Source organism: Schistosoma mansoni, chromosome W (assembly GCF_000237925.1).
Source record: "Schistosoma mansoni strain Puerto Rico chromosome W, complete genome".
In the NCBI taxonomy this organism is placed as follows: domain Eukaryota; kingdom Metazoa; phylum Platyhelminthes; class Trematoda; order Strigeidida; family Schistosomatidae; genus Schistosoma; species Schistosoma mansoni.
In genome coordinates this window covers 38,683,428-38,701,362 of record NC_031502.1, presented here as the reverse complement: position 1 = coordinate 38,701,362, position 17,935 = coordinate 38,683,428, and the positions used below count along the sequence as shown (strand labels likewise).

General features: G+C 31.3%; 1 protein-coding gene and 1 non-coding gene across 2 annotated transcripts in view; both read right to left on the bottom strand.

Annotated features, from left to right (window-relative positions):
- Positions 1–4,311: 4,311 nt before the first annotated feature.
- Positions 4,312–17,935, bottom strand: part of Smp_159450 (putative anosmin) — a gene marked incomplete at both ends in the record, with an annotated part of 54,243 nt that continues 40,619 nt past the window's right edge. Inside the window, 5 exons of the mRNA XM_018789635.1 lie at positions 4,312–4,403; positions 10,862–11,219; positions 11,712–11,826; positions 13,567–13,747; positions 15,521–16,024. Of these exons, the coding sequence (XP_018655058.1) occupies positions 4,312–4,403; positions 10,862–11,219; positions 11,712–11,826; positions 13,567–13,747; positions 15,521–16,024 (1,250 nt within the window). The remainder of the gene's footprint in view (positions 4,404–10,861; positions 11,220–11,711; positions 11,827–13,566; positions 13,748–15,520; positions 16,025–17,935) is intronic.
- Smp_tRNA_00660_Pseudo_TTG.1.1 lies at positions 16,195–16,266 on the bottom strand. Its single transcript has one exon. It is a non-coding gene (tRNA).

Genomic DNA, 17,935 nt, shown 5'->3' with positions numbered 1-17,935 from the left:
TAAGCGCTATTATGGGCTAAAAATACATAAGATGTATACAGTTCTTCAAACTCTCAACTTCATTGAGAAGAATAGAGAGAAATAAACTTCGTTTACTTGAAACGCTTGAATACAGATACTAGAATTTATTAATTGTATTACAGGGTCATATCGAAAGAGTTAAATCGTTTAGATTATATACTATTTGTAAAACAGAGCTGAAATAAATTTGCTCTATTTTGCTTATTTATTTTCTTGGGAAAACAATCATATGTAGGGTGTTAAAAACACAATCGATCGCATAGAATAATGTTTAGTTTCTATGGCAATACTCAAAGTGATGTTAATAAGTTCATATATATGTTTGTTTTGGATCAGTATTAGCCATCAAACAGTATTTATTCATATACCATTACTATTTATCAAGTATAGACTCATTTCGGTTTACAACAATAAACACTGTAGTTTCCAACTCAACAAGTTTTTGTTTTTTGTTTGTAATTTTTCTAATTCCATTCATAACCATCAAAAAGTGTTAGATGAATAACTCTCTTATTCTCAGTAAAACCGTCAGTTTTCTTTACCATCAATGTAGTTTCTTATAAACTATTTCTTTTATAATTTAAAAAAAATGACACTGACAACAAGTGACAACTATAAAATAAAACAATTATATGTTATAATAATAGAAAATTACCGACTTCTGAATAACTTGTTTACAAGACTGTATACAATAGTATCTTTTCATTTAAAATGAGATGTTTATTATAATTTCTCATTTACATACATACTATCATTGATTGTCATTTTCAACTGGGTTTTTTTTGTTTCTTCTTTCTTTCAGTTGTTTACATTTACCAGTTCTTGTCTTATTCACTTGATACATAAATTGACTATTGGACAAGTTCAAAATGAAATGTATTCCAGTTTGTTTGTCCATTTTCTTTTTCTATCTTTGAAAACAATAGAATACATTGTATACTAATTCATTGAAACAAACTATTTCTAATTACATATTTTGGTAGTAGATAAACTAACTAACTTTTTCAATGAAAACAATCAATATAAAGTGCAATATTCGTTACATTATCAAAATTAGAATAATGAAAGAAATTTAAAACCATAGTAACAACAAATGATAGAATATAAACTACATATTTGTATTTATTTTTTGTAAATGAATAGAATAATTCAAATGAATACTGTTTTTATATATACTTGAAATCATGAGTCAATTGAAGCTAGACCACCATCGAAAACCTGGAAGCACTGGATGGCCGTTTCGTCCTATTGTGGGACTCCTCAGCAGTGCGCATTCACGATCCCACCTCGCGAGATTCGAACCCAGGACCTACCAGTCTCGCGCCAGAGCACTTGACCGATAGACTACTGAGCCGGCATCTAAAGATGTTAATGTCTAACTTCAACCATATTTTCTGTTCTGTTCAATTTTTTACTAACTCTTGTCAAATAAACAAAAGGGGATTAGAATACAATATAAGGTTTGTAACACTTAATTCTGTTTAATTCAATGTTTTAGAGAAAGTCATGAACATCTGTTTGTTAATCTTAAGGGTATAACGTAGAATTTGACACAAACGTGAGTCAGTTCAAATTGTCATACCAAATTAACATGGTAAAACAAAAAATTATCAAAATAAATTTCAGGATAATTAAAGTAGTTGTGGTGTCAATGGTAACGGAAAAGATTGCACATAGAAAAAAATTGCATAGGGAGACTTCGAGACCCAGTTTCTAGGGCAAAAAGAGGATTGGATGCACCTTTGCTTTCGCAAACGATTCTGAGCTACGTATCTAATAAATGTTTACAATAATCAAGCAGACTCCATCCTGGAAATCTGCGCTTAATAATATAACTTGGTCAAATTTTCAGTGACTTTATCGAATAGTGTCCCAATCTACTCATATACTAGACAATGCCTTTTATTCCTAATGACCATGTTTCACAAGAAAATTAAGAAAGAGTGAATCGCTGTCCCGTAAACTCAAACTAAAATCTTGAATCTGTGCCAATATTTTGTCAGAAACCAACCTACCTGGGATGGTGAAACTTCCAAAGTGCTATGTAACAATAATCGGTATAGTTTTTAGTTGATATAAAATGAACAAAACGTTGAAAAACTGTTTATTGAATTCCATGAGTTAACAGTTTCTCATATTAAAACTAAAACTCCCTTTCACTTAGAGTTGTTTACATATATCTTACCATTGTTATTTAGGATTGCAACTGATCGGTCTCTTGTGGGCATATATGCAATATACAGGCAGTCCACACAGGATGCATATATGCCAACAAGAGTTTCAAATATTTCAGAAGATTGGTTGACAAATCGTGATATATGGCACGTCAGTAACGCACTTCTTTTCGGTTTTATAATAAATATCTAACGTAGATAATCAGGCAATCGTTTTGTATCATATGGGAAAAATGTAGCTTGCATTCCATTTGTATTTAAGCCAACCGATTTCAGCATAGATGTATGAATGACTACTATACGAACGAAGAAAATTCTTTTTATCAAATTTTCTTCAGTTTCTACAATCTGAAAAGTTACTAGGTTTATGGCCAAGTGCATCGTTTAAAGTTATAGAATGTGGACGGCGGAAGGAGTAGACATTCGGATTAAGAAACTTGAACTATATGTAAAAAAGAAATATCTTCAATCACTTCTCCTACCTTGGCGTACCTCAGGGCCAATTAACCGATAGTAATCTTAGCTATTGAGTGGACTAATTTAAATAATGTACCGACAAACTTTCTTAGTCAAATATAATTGTCCGTTGTATTTATTTACATATCTTTGTATTGTTATTAACAGCAGGTATGGATGGTGGTTAGCAATGGAATTCGGGACACGTGTTTCGTCCTATTGTCGTTATTATTATTGGTTTAAGATCATTATTAATGTCTCGAATACATGATTTATTAAATTAGAATTCATCCCACTTTAAGATTTCTTATTAATTTTAAATAGAATTTTTGACACAATATAGTCTTCCACTAAACATTAGATCGAAATTGTATTTCCACTATTATTTCTCTCACTTTATCTGACCCAAATTTATTCTGGTCATGAATAGTCTTATAATTTCACTTAACATATACACTGATTCAAGTTAATAGTCTATGTGAGTCATGACAACATTAAGAATTTTATTCTATCTTGTTTGACAATCCTAAATTCTATAGTTGAAATCATTAGTCGACTGAAGCTAGACCACTATGGAAATCCTGGAAGCACTGGACGGCCATTTCATCTTATTGTGGGACTCCTCAGCAGTGCGCATCCACGATCCCACCTCGAACCCAGGGCCTATCAGTCTCGCGCGCAAGCGCTTAAACTCACATGTTATAACTTTGAACGATGTACTTTGCTCTAAATCTGACCAGGTTTTAGATTATTAATTTGGATATACAGTTTTGTAGAGCCTGAAGAAAATCTATTGAAAATAATATTCTTCATTCACATAATAGTCATTCAATATAATAGGGATTTTTAAACAATTAATGTATAGATGACTTATAACTCGGATGAGATATTACTGAATATTGCTGATTTATCAACTAATCTTGTATTCATTAAGTAGAAAGCTGAAATTTATTTGAATACCTTGGATTAGAAAATATATGGTACCAATAGTCTTTTTTAGGTGGTTTTTTTTCTCAGACAATTTTATGTAGTTAACTGTGCGATCAAAAACACGCATTATATATAACCTAAGCCATAATTGGCAAACAATGGAATTCCGCTAAAATCCAATGAAATATCCATATAATTTGGTACTTTAAATGGTAGAGTTGTCCCATAAGTAATTTAACAGTTTAAAATTTCAGAAAATTTCGTCAATGTTTCAATTTTAGATGCCGTTTGTTTTACACTTACAAAAATTCATTCAGTTTTTAGTTGTTTAATCATGTAGGATACAACTGTTTTCATTTAATTAACTTTCAATATATATATATTTTAAACCAGACTAGTCTGTTGAGACAGTGTCATGTTTTATACTTAGGTCAGTTAAAGAAATAAATTTTCCATAGTGATGAGATATATTTGACAGTCATTTTTAATTAGTTCCCATTGATTTATGTTATGGAAGTAATATAAATGTATTCAATAAATGTTGTTCATATGGAAGTCATTTAGAAGTGTAGTTCTCTATAATTGATTTTCAATACCTAAAGATCTATGATTAACTGACTAATTCTTTGTCTAATTTTCCATTTTCCACCATGAGAAAGAATAATATGGTCTAAAATTACTGCGTGACCCCATCCAATATCATTGTTTGGAGATCATTTAGGTCGGAATTTCAACAATATAGTACATAAGTGTGATCACTTGACAATGAAATGAATTCATCATTGACACGATGTTGAAGGATAAGTTCCTCAACAAATGATCCTAATATAATAAAAAGGTAAATATAACAAATAATGTCGTAAATCGATGTTCTGTTGAATGTTGCTAGGAGTCAAACAAACACATGATTTATAAATCATATATAAATTCCACAACGTGAAACAATGTTAAACATACTTCTTAATGGAATACTAAAAAGTATACAATATAATCCGTACATCAAATTTATCATCATAATTGTAGGTAAAACATAAAAGTACTGAGATTGTCATTTCAATGAAATACTTTACGATCATTTGAAATCCCGGATGTAGTTTATTGTTACTGTTATTCTATTGTTTTTGTATACTATTAGGCTACAAAATTTATTCCTAGATAAAAGTATACATATAACAATCATAGAATTGACTTATATTCTTGACAAGTTGATATACAAAAGTTTAATTCAACAAACAAAATACATTCCATCATTAAATGAACAATCCATCATTCGTCTTAATCACTTTTTTTTGTTAATCCATTTCCTATCTACCGTTTTTTTGTTGGGGGAGGGGGGCGGATATTTACAGATTCTATCCGATTCAATTAAATAGTTTTTGTCACTGAGTCATTCTAAATATAGAAAACTTTTGTTTGTCGAAAATGAATATTAAAAAAAAAACAGTTTAATCCGATTTATATCTAAAGTTTTTTTCTTCTTAAATGACAAATGAAGAATCTAATTATTCTAGATTAAAATCGAATTTAACATTCTAAATGATAGAGACATGGGTTACTAGCCTTTTTTTGTTTCTTTCTATAATTATCTTTTGTATAGTTAAATGTGTTTTCTAATACAAATGATTCTTCTGTCATATAATTAAGCAATATTTATGCTAATTCTAATAGCTAATACATCAATCTATTGATTTCAGTATTCATTCTTGTTTTGAAGCCATTTAAAATGATAAACAATATACAAGTAAATAACTAAGTTAAATGTTTGATATAAATGAATGTTGAATAGAATAGGGTTGATGCTATTTTGTGTAGTAGTCATGTTATCATGATGAATAAAGTCTAGACAAGTTTGCTGAAGGAAATGTTGGAATTATTTAACATTTCAATCGCCGAGATTAATATTTCAAATATAATTTTCACACATAAAGTTTTCTCTATACTCAGCGCTTAATTTGTTTTTGAACTAATCGTTCTAATATTGACAATAATTCGTATAAAATCTAGATCGTTAAAAACGCTTTCAAAAGAGACCATCAACAAATCTTACAAAGAATTGATATAACTGTAGCTGCTTCGTGCAATCAAATGCTGATCACTTATTTATGCGATCTGAGACGCTAATACTGAGCTTTTTGGTCCACTATTAACCTCTTGCATGACTGAGATATTTATACTGAATAATTACTGAGTAGTAGTGATTGTTGTGTCTGTCCAGTCCTTAATGCTGGTCGGATTCCATTGAACAAGTTGCAATGCGAACGTTTGTCAAGTGTACTGGACTTCGTCTAGAAAAATTGAATGTGATTTTTGTGCCAGTTGATATTCGTCTGAAATGTCCACTTATTAACTTGTGAGAACCAATGCCTATACTTTAGAATATGGTCAAAATAAAATATCACTGTAGCTTGACGATCAAAGACTAAATTCTCCTGGTCATATGGAAATCTATAAAAGGTTTTCGTTTTATGAAATCCAAACATATTCATTGAATAAATACCCTTCTTGAAGTTCTTTGACCAGTGATGCAGAAATATTAAATCATAAATCAAATGATTCCTAGTTATCATGGTAACATCTTTTTAATATGCACGAACTTGATGTATGTTTGTTAGTTTGGAAGGTTTGATGACATTACTCGATTCTTAGGAGTCAAACAGAGAGACTTCAGATATCTAAGCAAAAATGTTGCCTACAAACTAGTGAGTTGGCATCCAATTATTTAGATTTACAAGCGTTCAGTTTGTGATACTGCGCATCTATCGTGCATCAATATTATTTATACTTGTCTCATGCCCGATACGACTGGGCCCCGCTGGTCATACAGGGACTTTCCTTCCAAAGTTAAACAAATTTGATTTTGTAACAGCTGTTAAGTGATTTTTGATTTTCAATTTCTGCTTTTCTTAAGTGATTCTGCTATTTAAAGTATACAATGTATGATTATTTACCTCCTCAGTTTATGTAATCATCATTGCCAGTCTCAAAGTTGATTTCAATTACATAATTTCGATATATTTCTGCAGACAGATAAAATGCTGAGGTAATGAATGTACCTTAACTCAGATAAACTATTATCAGTCGAAAGTATTCAAGCCTTTTGAGCAAAGGAAACTACATCTATAGACGGTAGATTAAAAAGTTTCCAATCATGTCATCCCTTTGTTTGAGTAATAAAAATTAAGCAGATTTGTTTCACTATACCTACTGTATACTGAAACGTTCTAAGTAATTATAATATGCAACAACTAGTTTTTTATTTCAATCATTGAAGAATTACTTTTGAATGCCATGGTCTTGTTATATCCCGATAACAATAGTGAATGGTAACTTTGGGATCCATTTATGGACCAATATTATGCATATATTTTTTATCGTATAATTGCAAAATAACTAAACTATTCATATCCATGTTACCCTTATTATAAGCTTTATTTTGACCTATAGACTATTATTACACGATTTACCATTCTTGAGTTATCCCTGGTCTATTAATTGCTGCCTCCCACATTCACAGCCACATTTGGCTGAATCTTGTACAAATGTTATGTGCTATTTTATTGGTACGATTTGGTTAGCCTGTTTAGTATATAAACTCAGTATGTTCGAAATACAATGATTCACATTACGGAGGCTGTTATTGGTGTTCAGGACTTAACTGAGTGAGCTAGGCAGAAAGCAGGACCGATAAGCACTCTAGACTGCTCGTACGGTTTTCGTGTGTCACTGTTTCAATCGATAACTCGCTGCTCTCTGATTGGCGGTCTTATCACGTCATACGTTTACAAGGCATCCACTCGACCACGAGATATAACAGGTCTTTAATATCAGCCACATTAACTTTGAATCAATCCTAAAAAGAAACATCATTATTGTAATATTTTCAATGAACGAATACAACAATAATTTCCAAGAATAATTATCGTTTACTCCATATTCATATTCAATTAATCAACTTCTCACTTTTAGAGAACAATAAACTTTGTATATGATGTAATTAATATTTATTTATTGCCTTTTTATGCTTTTCAGCATAGACCTCAAACTGAATTTTACTAAAGACCTTTGTACAAAGAGTTTGATATAAGAAAGGTATAACTTAACATCTAATGGATGTTAAATGTTCAAAAAAAAACAGAAAGAACCGACCAAAAAGAATTGGGAGTCATATCAAACTGGATAATAACATTATTATTAATAATATTAGTAATATCCCGATACACTGTCAACTATACAGAATAAATGCAATATCACAGATGTATTTGTAAGATAAAGTAGAAAAAAAATAATTGAAAGAAAGTGAATCAATGAATTAAGATTTATATATACAACTAAGAGTGAATAGTTTTATTGCTTGATTGTATGGATTGAATAATTTACATCCCATTAGAAAAGAAAAGGATAAAAGGATAAGAATTATCACATAGAAGATTTAGTACAGTTTATATTCATGGTTAAACTTCAACAAATGAATATCATACATATTCAATGGATGACAATAAAACTAGGAAGTGAATACAATCCACATTATTTGACTTATTTTAAAATGTAAGAGTGTTAATAAGGACAATCTATCAACTTTTGTCACATTTCTTGTATTCTCCTTAGTTTTTCATCTTTTAACATATATAGGACTCGGCAATTTTGATATCAAACGTAAATGACATAAATAAAAAGTCATAAACCATCGAACTTAGGTGAGTGATATAAAGAAATGCTGTTAGATAAGTGCAAAAGAAGCCCCAAAGAACGTATATAGAAAATAAAGGAGATATAGTTTGCAATTTATACAGTAGTATCTCTAAATTATTGTTAAATAACTGATCATAAATTTAAAATTCGGTAATTTAATACAATTCTTATTAAAGCCAGATGGACTGTAAGATGGACTAGCACGTTCATTGTTTGACGTACATCTAAAAAATAAATAAATAAATAAACATAATAAAATTTCAAGAAAGAAGGATTGTATCAGTGAGAATGAATAAGGAACAACAATGATTCTTACACAACATGTGAGAAATGTTTTCATATTTTCAACTACAATTTTCATTGAAAATAATCACCTCAAATGTGAAATTAAAGAATCGAATTTAATAGTTGAATTCATGAGTCAATTAAATCTAGACCATCGTGAAAAACCTGGAAGCACTGGACGGCCGTTTCGTTCTAGTGTGGGACTTCTCAGCAGTGCGCATCCACGATCTCGTCCACGGGATTCAAACCCAGGGCTTATTGGTCATGTGCGCGAATACTTAACCTCCAGACTATTCAGCCGGCATCCAATGATTTTAATATCTAACTTCAACCAATCCAAGGCAGGATCGTGAATGCTTATTGCTGAGGAGTCCCACACTAGAACGAAACGGCCGTTCAGTGCTTCTTGGTTATATTAAGTGAAATACGGATGCATAATATCATGCCAGTGTTGAACAAGAAAACGCAAACAAATTTATTTAGCAGGTAATAAGGTTAACGTTAACCACATATGAGAATTCATTTCTTCAACTGGCATATTATTCCTATTTAACATTAAAATTGAAACATGAAGTTCAGCGAAGGGATCTCTTTTCAACGAATTTATTGTCAAGCTGTACAATCATATATATATATATATATATATATATATATATATATATATATATATGAAAATGGGATTGCAATGGGGTCTCCATTAGGTCCAATTTTAGCAGACTGCTTCATGGCAAAACTAGAAAACGACCAATTCTGTTCAATGATAAATCGATTCCACCTATACGCAAAATACATGGACGACACATTTGTCGTTCGTGACGATGATGTTGATTTAGAGGATATATTACACTCTTTTAATTCATGCCACTCCTCCATAGACTTCACATTAGAAAGGGAGCAAGACCAATCAATCCTTTTTCTCGATGTACGATTAGTAAGAAGTAATAGTTCTTTAAACAGATCCATCTTTAGAAAGTAAACATGGAATGGCCAACTAATCAACTTCTACAGCTGGGTTCTGTTAAGTAGAAAGAGAAACGTGATTCGTTCTTTATGTTATCGTATACATCGGACAGGTAGTACGGAATGCATTAACGAAGAACCCGCGTTCCTCAAGAAAACATTGATGGAAAATGGCTACCCAGACTGGTTCATAGAGGAGAATATGAATAGAAGTAGCGTCGACAGGAAACCTGGTTATTCCGTCCCAAAGAAAAAACCTTTATATAAGTCTGGAATTTAAAGGTGATCGAACATCAGACGTAATCAAAAATCGTTTAACAACAACGATTGAAAGGACATTTAATGTTCCTAAACTGCGAATAACCTTCACTAGTAATAACTTATTTTCTGTATCCATAAAAGATAAGCTTCCGCTTTTGGTCACCTTTGTGTGCATCTACCAGTTCACCTGCTCTTGTGGAGCAAGGTACATCGGCCGTAGCCAGCGCTCGCTTTCAATTCGGATACGAGAACATATACCAGTTTGGTTCTACAAGGGTGAGAAGAAAGCAGTTAGGAGTTCTATACTTGAACACCCAATCAACTGTAATCATTCTACGGATCCACAGTCTGATTTTAAGGTTGCTTATATGATCCATTCAAATCTACCTAGATTTCTTCGTATCAAACTCCTAAAAATAGCCGAAGCTCTTACCATCCATGAGCTCAAACCAGAACTATGTGTACAAAAGAAGTAAATCTTATCATTATCGTTACCATGGCCTTAATATTATTATTATCATTCTATTATTATTTTTTATTATTACTATTACTCCATTTCCCCTTTACTTATGTCTTATATTCTCATTATTTTATTCATGAATACTCATCATATCACCTTATTTATTTTTACACCTCTATGACCTTTAATGACCTTTAATTATTGTAACGAAAACCTATTTTTTCATTTTAATCATCTTGTCATATTCATTAAATCTATTGTTACTACTCCTATTACGTAATCTAGTATTATAATCTTGGTTATTCGTGTTCACATTTCCTCACGGAATTGGCACTTTAACAAAATGTTTTCATACATATACGGTTGTCCAGCTTGATTATAAACTCGTTGAAAAGAGATCCCTTCGTTGAACTTCGTATTTTAATTCATTTCTTATTAACTGCACATACAAACTGAATACAAATATCCGCTAAATACACAATGGAATTAGTATTTAGGGATAAAAAACAAAACACCATTGCGAATAAAGACTGCATACGACTTATTATAATCTTTGAATAAAAGTTTCTGAATGTATTGTTAAGCATTAGATATAATATTAAAATATACATGTATTTTGCCTTACTTGATGAACCATTTTGTAATGAGCTTCGGAATCCTTTCGAAGAATCACTTAATTTCACATTTTCTTTGGGTGTATTTGAATCTTCAGGAGTTTCGAAAACCAGATAAACTTCTTTACTGGATCCTAAGTATTGTGTTGATGGTTTCAATGCGTTTAATTCTTTTGAATTCATTGATTGAAAAGAGAGGAGATTTGATTTCACATCTATTTTCTGTATATTATCCACATTATTATTAGTTTTAGACTTTATATATATTTCATCATTATTTGGCATATAATGCTCTCCAGTCATAGCTTGTAAACTAACCACGTATAATGTATTCGGAAGAAGATTGTCTAAAACTATAGATGTTTCACTCTGTTCAGAAGAAATAATCAAATTGGAACTATACAATAACAACAATATAAACAACTATATTATGAATTATTTATTAAGTTTTGAGAATTCTCCTATTTATACATTAGATTAGGTGAAATTTCACACCTACATGTCACATCCCAACTACATTAGATCTAGAAAAGAATTTTTTTTTAAAAGACACACTAGTTGACTTCCCTTTCATAAATAATTCAATTGTACTTCATACATTTGACTCCCTTGATAATTTTGAATAGAGTAAGAACAATGTAAATTATAAAATGAAATGAAATGTACATTTCCATAACAATATCATTGTAAACTGTCCAAATAATTGGATTGGTAGGATTTCCTTGAAAAAAGCGTTTAGATTTTGTTCATTTTAACATGTTAAATATGATGCCTAGTAATATAGTAACCAGTTATAATTAATAAAATGTTATAATTAAACATCTTTATCATTCTAACATGTTACAAAGAATAAAATCTTACATTACGTAATACTTTCGTCTCAGCTCTTGTATGATCAATTCGAGGTCGAAGATTTGGCCATGACTTCCATACAACTGATTTCATTGCAGTATCCCGGCTTGGTCCCCATATAATTCTGAAAAACGAAGATAGATCAATTAGAAACAAATCAGAAAACAATCTGATATGTAACTCATTAGTTAAAGCTGACAATGAGCAAATTGTTGTCACACTTGAAACGGCCAATTCCACGCTTATATATCATTTAATCAAACGTCTGTCATTGCTAGTCATTTATCTAACACATTATCAATTCATTTCAAACCTAAAATAATGAATATGTAATAATGTCTATTTGATAATTGAGCAAAATGTCAAAAATGTTACCGTGAATCTATGTCTATTTTCAGTTTGAGCTTTTACAATAAAAAGTAATATATCAGACAGTCTGTCTTTATTGTAGTAAGTCAAACAACTGGATTAGTATGTTAATATTACGCTTATGGTTTGTAAGGGTTACGTCGCTTCCATGTAACTATAATTCGATTAGATAATGAAAAAGTGTTCATATCAAGGTGGTTTGTGAGAATCAGCTTCATTTACAAAATTTGTATCAAAGATTATCTTCAGATACAGAACTGTTGTATACAAGATGCTATTCCCTCAGTGATCTATCGCACATTACTACATACCCAAGTCCACACACGTTCCAACTGGAGAATATATTCCATTAATGAGCTAAAGTAGTTGTATATTTACTAATCCAGTTTTGACAAACCAATTAAAAAATTGACGAACACATGTTGACACGTGTGTTGCTTTATGAGAGTGATAAGTTTTGGTAATCATCATTATATAACAAACTGATAGGATTCCAAATTAGGAACTCAATAATAAACGTTCCGATTTCAATCTCGAGTGCAACCACACGTGCACATATATGACAAGAACCAAAGTTGGACAAAACAGTTGATTAGCGCTTTTCGCAAAGATTTCCCAATGATTAGAATGTTTAACGATAATGTTTAATGATAATCACTAATCACCTATATAAATTATGAGAGAAATGAATCAAATAAAATAGATATGTGCAAAACAGAAGTGTTCACAACGAAACCCGTTCAATAAAGTATTTCAAATATTGATATAAAGCATAGAATTATAGCGTAATCTTTTCCATGGTGTAAAATAATAGCCAAAGATACTTGCCGTACCACTATATTACTAATAAAAAGAACGATAGTAAAAACTTTCTGAATAGAAACACTTATTTACAATCGTTTAGTATATATTGATTATCGAAATGAAATCAAAAGTGATTCTAAATTATGTAAAAATTCTTAGTTTCATTTAAACATTCTAAGAGTACAATTGATCAGTCTTTTATTGGCATATATGCATCCTCCGCGGAAGATTCAAACAAACAATTGGAAATGAATTAGAACATCATCCCACTACACAAGCTAGTGGTTATCAGGACTCAGTAGCTGAGTGGACAACACGATGGCGTCTGAAGCGAACGATACTGGGTTTGAGTCATGGAGTGGACATCAACTGTGGGATGCACGTATATCCAGCTGACGAGTCCTTAATAAGACGTAACGCGATTCCTGTATTCCACTGCTAGCCATCATTCATTTCCGCTTATAACGCTAGTGACTTAAAGCAATATCAATGCAATCCGAACAGTGTGCATATATGCCAGTAAGAAACTGATCAATTGCAGTCCTAAAGATCAAAGGGAAGATTCAAACAAACAACACGAAATGAATTCTATGTGTATATTGAAATTTACTTTGGATTAAGAATAATCTATGTGTTATGTAAATAAACAAAACCTAAGCGTTTTAGCCAAAAAACCTCTCGAAAATCTCACCTGTGGTGCACTGGGAAAATAACTTTACTTGTCTTTCCATTGTAGATTTCTTGAGAAGTTGAGTGTTGATAACTTCCAGATCTTGATATAAGCGAACCTGACTTCCAAGATATATTATAACTGATCGTCGGCGTTACAGATATTTGCTTATATGATACATTTTTTGGTTCCGTTATAATATCTAAAACTGAGTAAAAGAAATAGTAATTATTAGCAAATAACCTAAATATTATCATATTTCTGGAACATTTATAAATTAAAAAGACGTTATTCAAGAACACTACCTGGTTAAATGAACCACGATGAAAATATTCGGAGTGATTAGATATAGTACTTCTTACCCATTTAAGATGTTGTCTTCCTCTGAATGTCTAGATCTTAACAGTCAGCATCATAATGTTAGAATAGTCTATATCGTTCAATAACGTTTTCATGTTAAATGATGCTTATTTTGTTTTCCATGAGTAACCTCCAGAAAAATAAATACTATCCTGAAAAAATAACTTCATTTGTCTACTTTCACTAACTTACACCCACACAAAGACATATGTTACTACAAATATTTTTTCCAAAGTTTATAAGATTTACATCACATATGAATGACGCTGATGTACTTTAGAACTACAAACAGTAAATAGTTCTTTGCAAATCGTACAACTTCCACCAAACAAACTGATTTCATTTTAGGAGTATAGTAAGATTTTAGGTGAAACACATCACATTCTATAGAGTTTAGATAACTTCATCTATGACAAAATATAACAGTTTCATATTGTTCACAGGACACATCACCTATTCAATGACATATTGTCTTATCATAATATAACTGTTTGCGCTAAGGAAAACAGGTTCAACTGAACAAACATTTAACTGAATCTCGCCTCAAGAATGTAACAATTTGAATTATATTTTTGCAGCATTCCAATTAGTAGAAAAATTGGAATTCAGGCGAATAAAACACTTCTTGAGGTACGAATAACATTTTTTTTAGTTGATTCACCTCATCAGATTAACTAAATGTCACATACAAATAAGTTTGATCATCCTGGTGTCACATTATCCAGGTTAAAGGTAATTCTCTGTAAAATATACATGTGTGTATTCATGTTTATTGCAAATAAATGGGACATTTTTATTGTAATCAAATAGTTTAAGTTGTTTATGTGTTAAGAGCATGAGCTTCAATAGATTAAATGTAACATTTTGGATGTAATTTCCAAGTTAATCGCTTCATTTAGTACAGTGAATATCTTTCACCTTTACAAGATTCTTAAGTTTTAATTAAAATATTGCTACTGCTCAGGTATTTAAAGTGTAAATCTTATTTCTGTTTCAAAAAATGTATTAATTTGCCACAATCTATTTGTAGCGTATCATCCTCCTGAATTTCCTATCCTTTCTTTTTCTTATCTAATTACTTCGTTTTTGGCTTCTTCATTCATATTTTATTGGGTTATGAAAGTACCTGTTAGTTCATTCACTTTAAAACTTATTATAGATCTTATACTTAAACATGATATCCTGTTTGAGAATTATTTAAGACTGTAAGCTAGAGACAGTCAGTTGCTCTTACACTAACTATTAAATGGCGTTCAGAATAGGATTATCAGGATTTCATACTTCAGCATTCATAAAATAATGACTTTTTAACCAGTTATTCCAGTATAAATCCAAAATGATAACTGATTTTCCGTAGATGTGTACGCTGGCCATTTTTATCTAGACTGTACAATTGAAACAATGAACGGAGCCTCAATGAAGAGATATCTCTTTTTTATGAATTGACCAATTGGATATTCCTTGCTCATTTAAGAAAATATATGTCTTAATAAAAATGACTAACTATAACCAGAATATAGTATTTTATGCATTCAACTGCTTTCGATATATTCTGAACTCATTATAAGCTGAAAAAGGAAAAGTGCATTTAAAAATTAACGGACTATTAACTAACCTTGTGTAGTACCTAGACACTTTGGCTTTTTAATCCATGAAGCTAATTTAACTGTAGAACATGCTGGTGTGCATAACCATGCAGAAAGTTCAATATTATACCCAGATGTATAGACAGGATGAATTTTTTTATCCGGTCGATTAGATGATTCTTGTTTTTCAGACAACAATTCAATTAAATAACGACAATTAAAGTTAAGATTCGTTAACTGTAGTGTTGCATGTCTTAAAATGGGCTTTTTGAATTTTTTACCATCAATTTGATGGTTAATTCCATGTTTTACTGGATTTAATAAAATATATTTTTCATTTGAATTCAATGATTCTTTATTCCATCCTGCATTTTCTATTTGAGAATATGAAGGTTTAGTAAATTGATCAATATTATTAGCTATTAAAGCTTCTGATTGAAATGAATTTGTTTCATCTATATTATTACCAGTAACAATGACAGTTTCAATACAAACTTGTGGTATCCAACGAACAATTAACGGACGTGAATTCACTAAAATAAATAAGTTGATTCGAATTAAGTATGTGAAAATAATTAAAACGCTAAAACTATTTTCACCTCTTAGTAAGCAAAGATGGATAGTGGCTAGTAGTGGAATCCAGGACGCGTGTCTCTTCCTATTTGTGACTCGTCAGTTGGATGTACCTGCATCTCAGAGTTGATGTTCAATCTGGGACTCGAATCCAGTACCTTTCGCTTCAAACGCCATCACGTTATCCACTCGGCCACTGAGTCGTGATAGCCACTTGCTTGTGCAATGGGGTGAAGTTTAAATTCACTTAGTAATGTTTGTTTGAATCTGATCAGTTGCAATCCTAAACATCAATGGGAAGATTCAAACAAACAATACTGAGTGTATTTTCACCTCTTAGATTCAAAAGACAACCATAGCATACATACGTGGATGATTTTGATTGAATGAGGAATAGTGATTTTATGCTTTTGTTATAATTGTGTTTTGCTATATAAACGACCCAGCTATTCCTATTGCTTAGTATTCTTATACGATGACACTCGACAAGACCCCAAAATCAGAGCACGTTGAACAGGAATGAAATTGTATTCAAAATAATAATGATAAGTGAACAGCAATCACTAGTTTGAATAACGTTCATATATTTATAGTATATGCATAAGAAGCTTCTAGATTTTTCTCCAATAATATGCCTGGGCTGATCGGTTTAGAATTAGCCAATCAGCGCGCAGCAACACCATCATGCGTGAAGCATGCTTTAATCCAATCTATGTCCCGCTAACAGCTTTACTACATGTACATTACATATAAATTAATTTACTCATTTAGTTGTCAGATGTTTTTTCTCTATGATATGATCTTGTTCTTTATTTCTCTTATCAGTTTTTAGATGTTTCTATGTTTTTTAAATGATTTTGTGAAACTAATTTTTCATCATATTACTATTCTTACATAGATTAGACTTGATAATTTGAATTGTGGATGCGCACTGCTGAGGAGTCCCACAATACGATGAAAGGGCTATCCAGTGCTTCCAAGTTTTCCAAAATGGTCTAGCTTCATGATCTCAAGTGTTAAAATTTCAATTAATTTGAGCATTAAATTATTCATAATAAGTATTAGATTATTATATTATCAACGTGGGTAGAAAAATGAACTTATACTGCTTTCTGACTAATACATCTATCAACATAAACTTGAATGCACGAAAAACATAATTACACATTGAACCTGATCCTTTTAGTACATCAGTGTCATTAATAAACTAGTTTTGTGTATATCGACTATATGATCTTGTTTGTTCTTGACTTTATTCGTCATTTTGATAATCTAAAGAATTTTATTTGTTTTTTAAAAAGCACATTTCTTTCAATATTACAAATATGACATTTTTCATGATGAACTCTCCTCTTCTTAAGGAGTATCAATAATACATAGTAATATAAGTTTATATTTCCAAAAATGTTAATAAGGACTTTTCAACCACAGTAAAGACTCAGTAATCTTAATAGTTTTAACATAGTAAACTATTATTCATTTTTATTTTACTAAAGGTAATTATGAACCCCGATTTATATCATGAATGGATCAATGTTATATCGCCATTGAAAACCTGGAAGTTCTAGTGAGAAGCTGTTACCAGTGGAGTCCACCCGTATCTATTGTGAGGCAGTTACTCACTGAAGGCAATATAGGGCGGTTGCGGATTATGGTGGATTGGCTGGAGTTAAACATTAGCACTGTTGGATGTCGGCCGGCTCACTGGTCTAGAGGTTAAGCGTTCGCTCGCGAAACTGAAGGTTGTAGGTTCTAATTCCTCGTGCGGGATCGTGGATGCGCACTGCCGGGGAGTCCCTTACTAGGACGAAACGACCGTCCAGTGCTTCCAGGTTTTCAACAGTGGTCTTATTGTGGTGTGGTCTACTCAT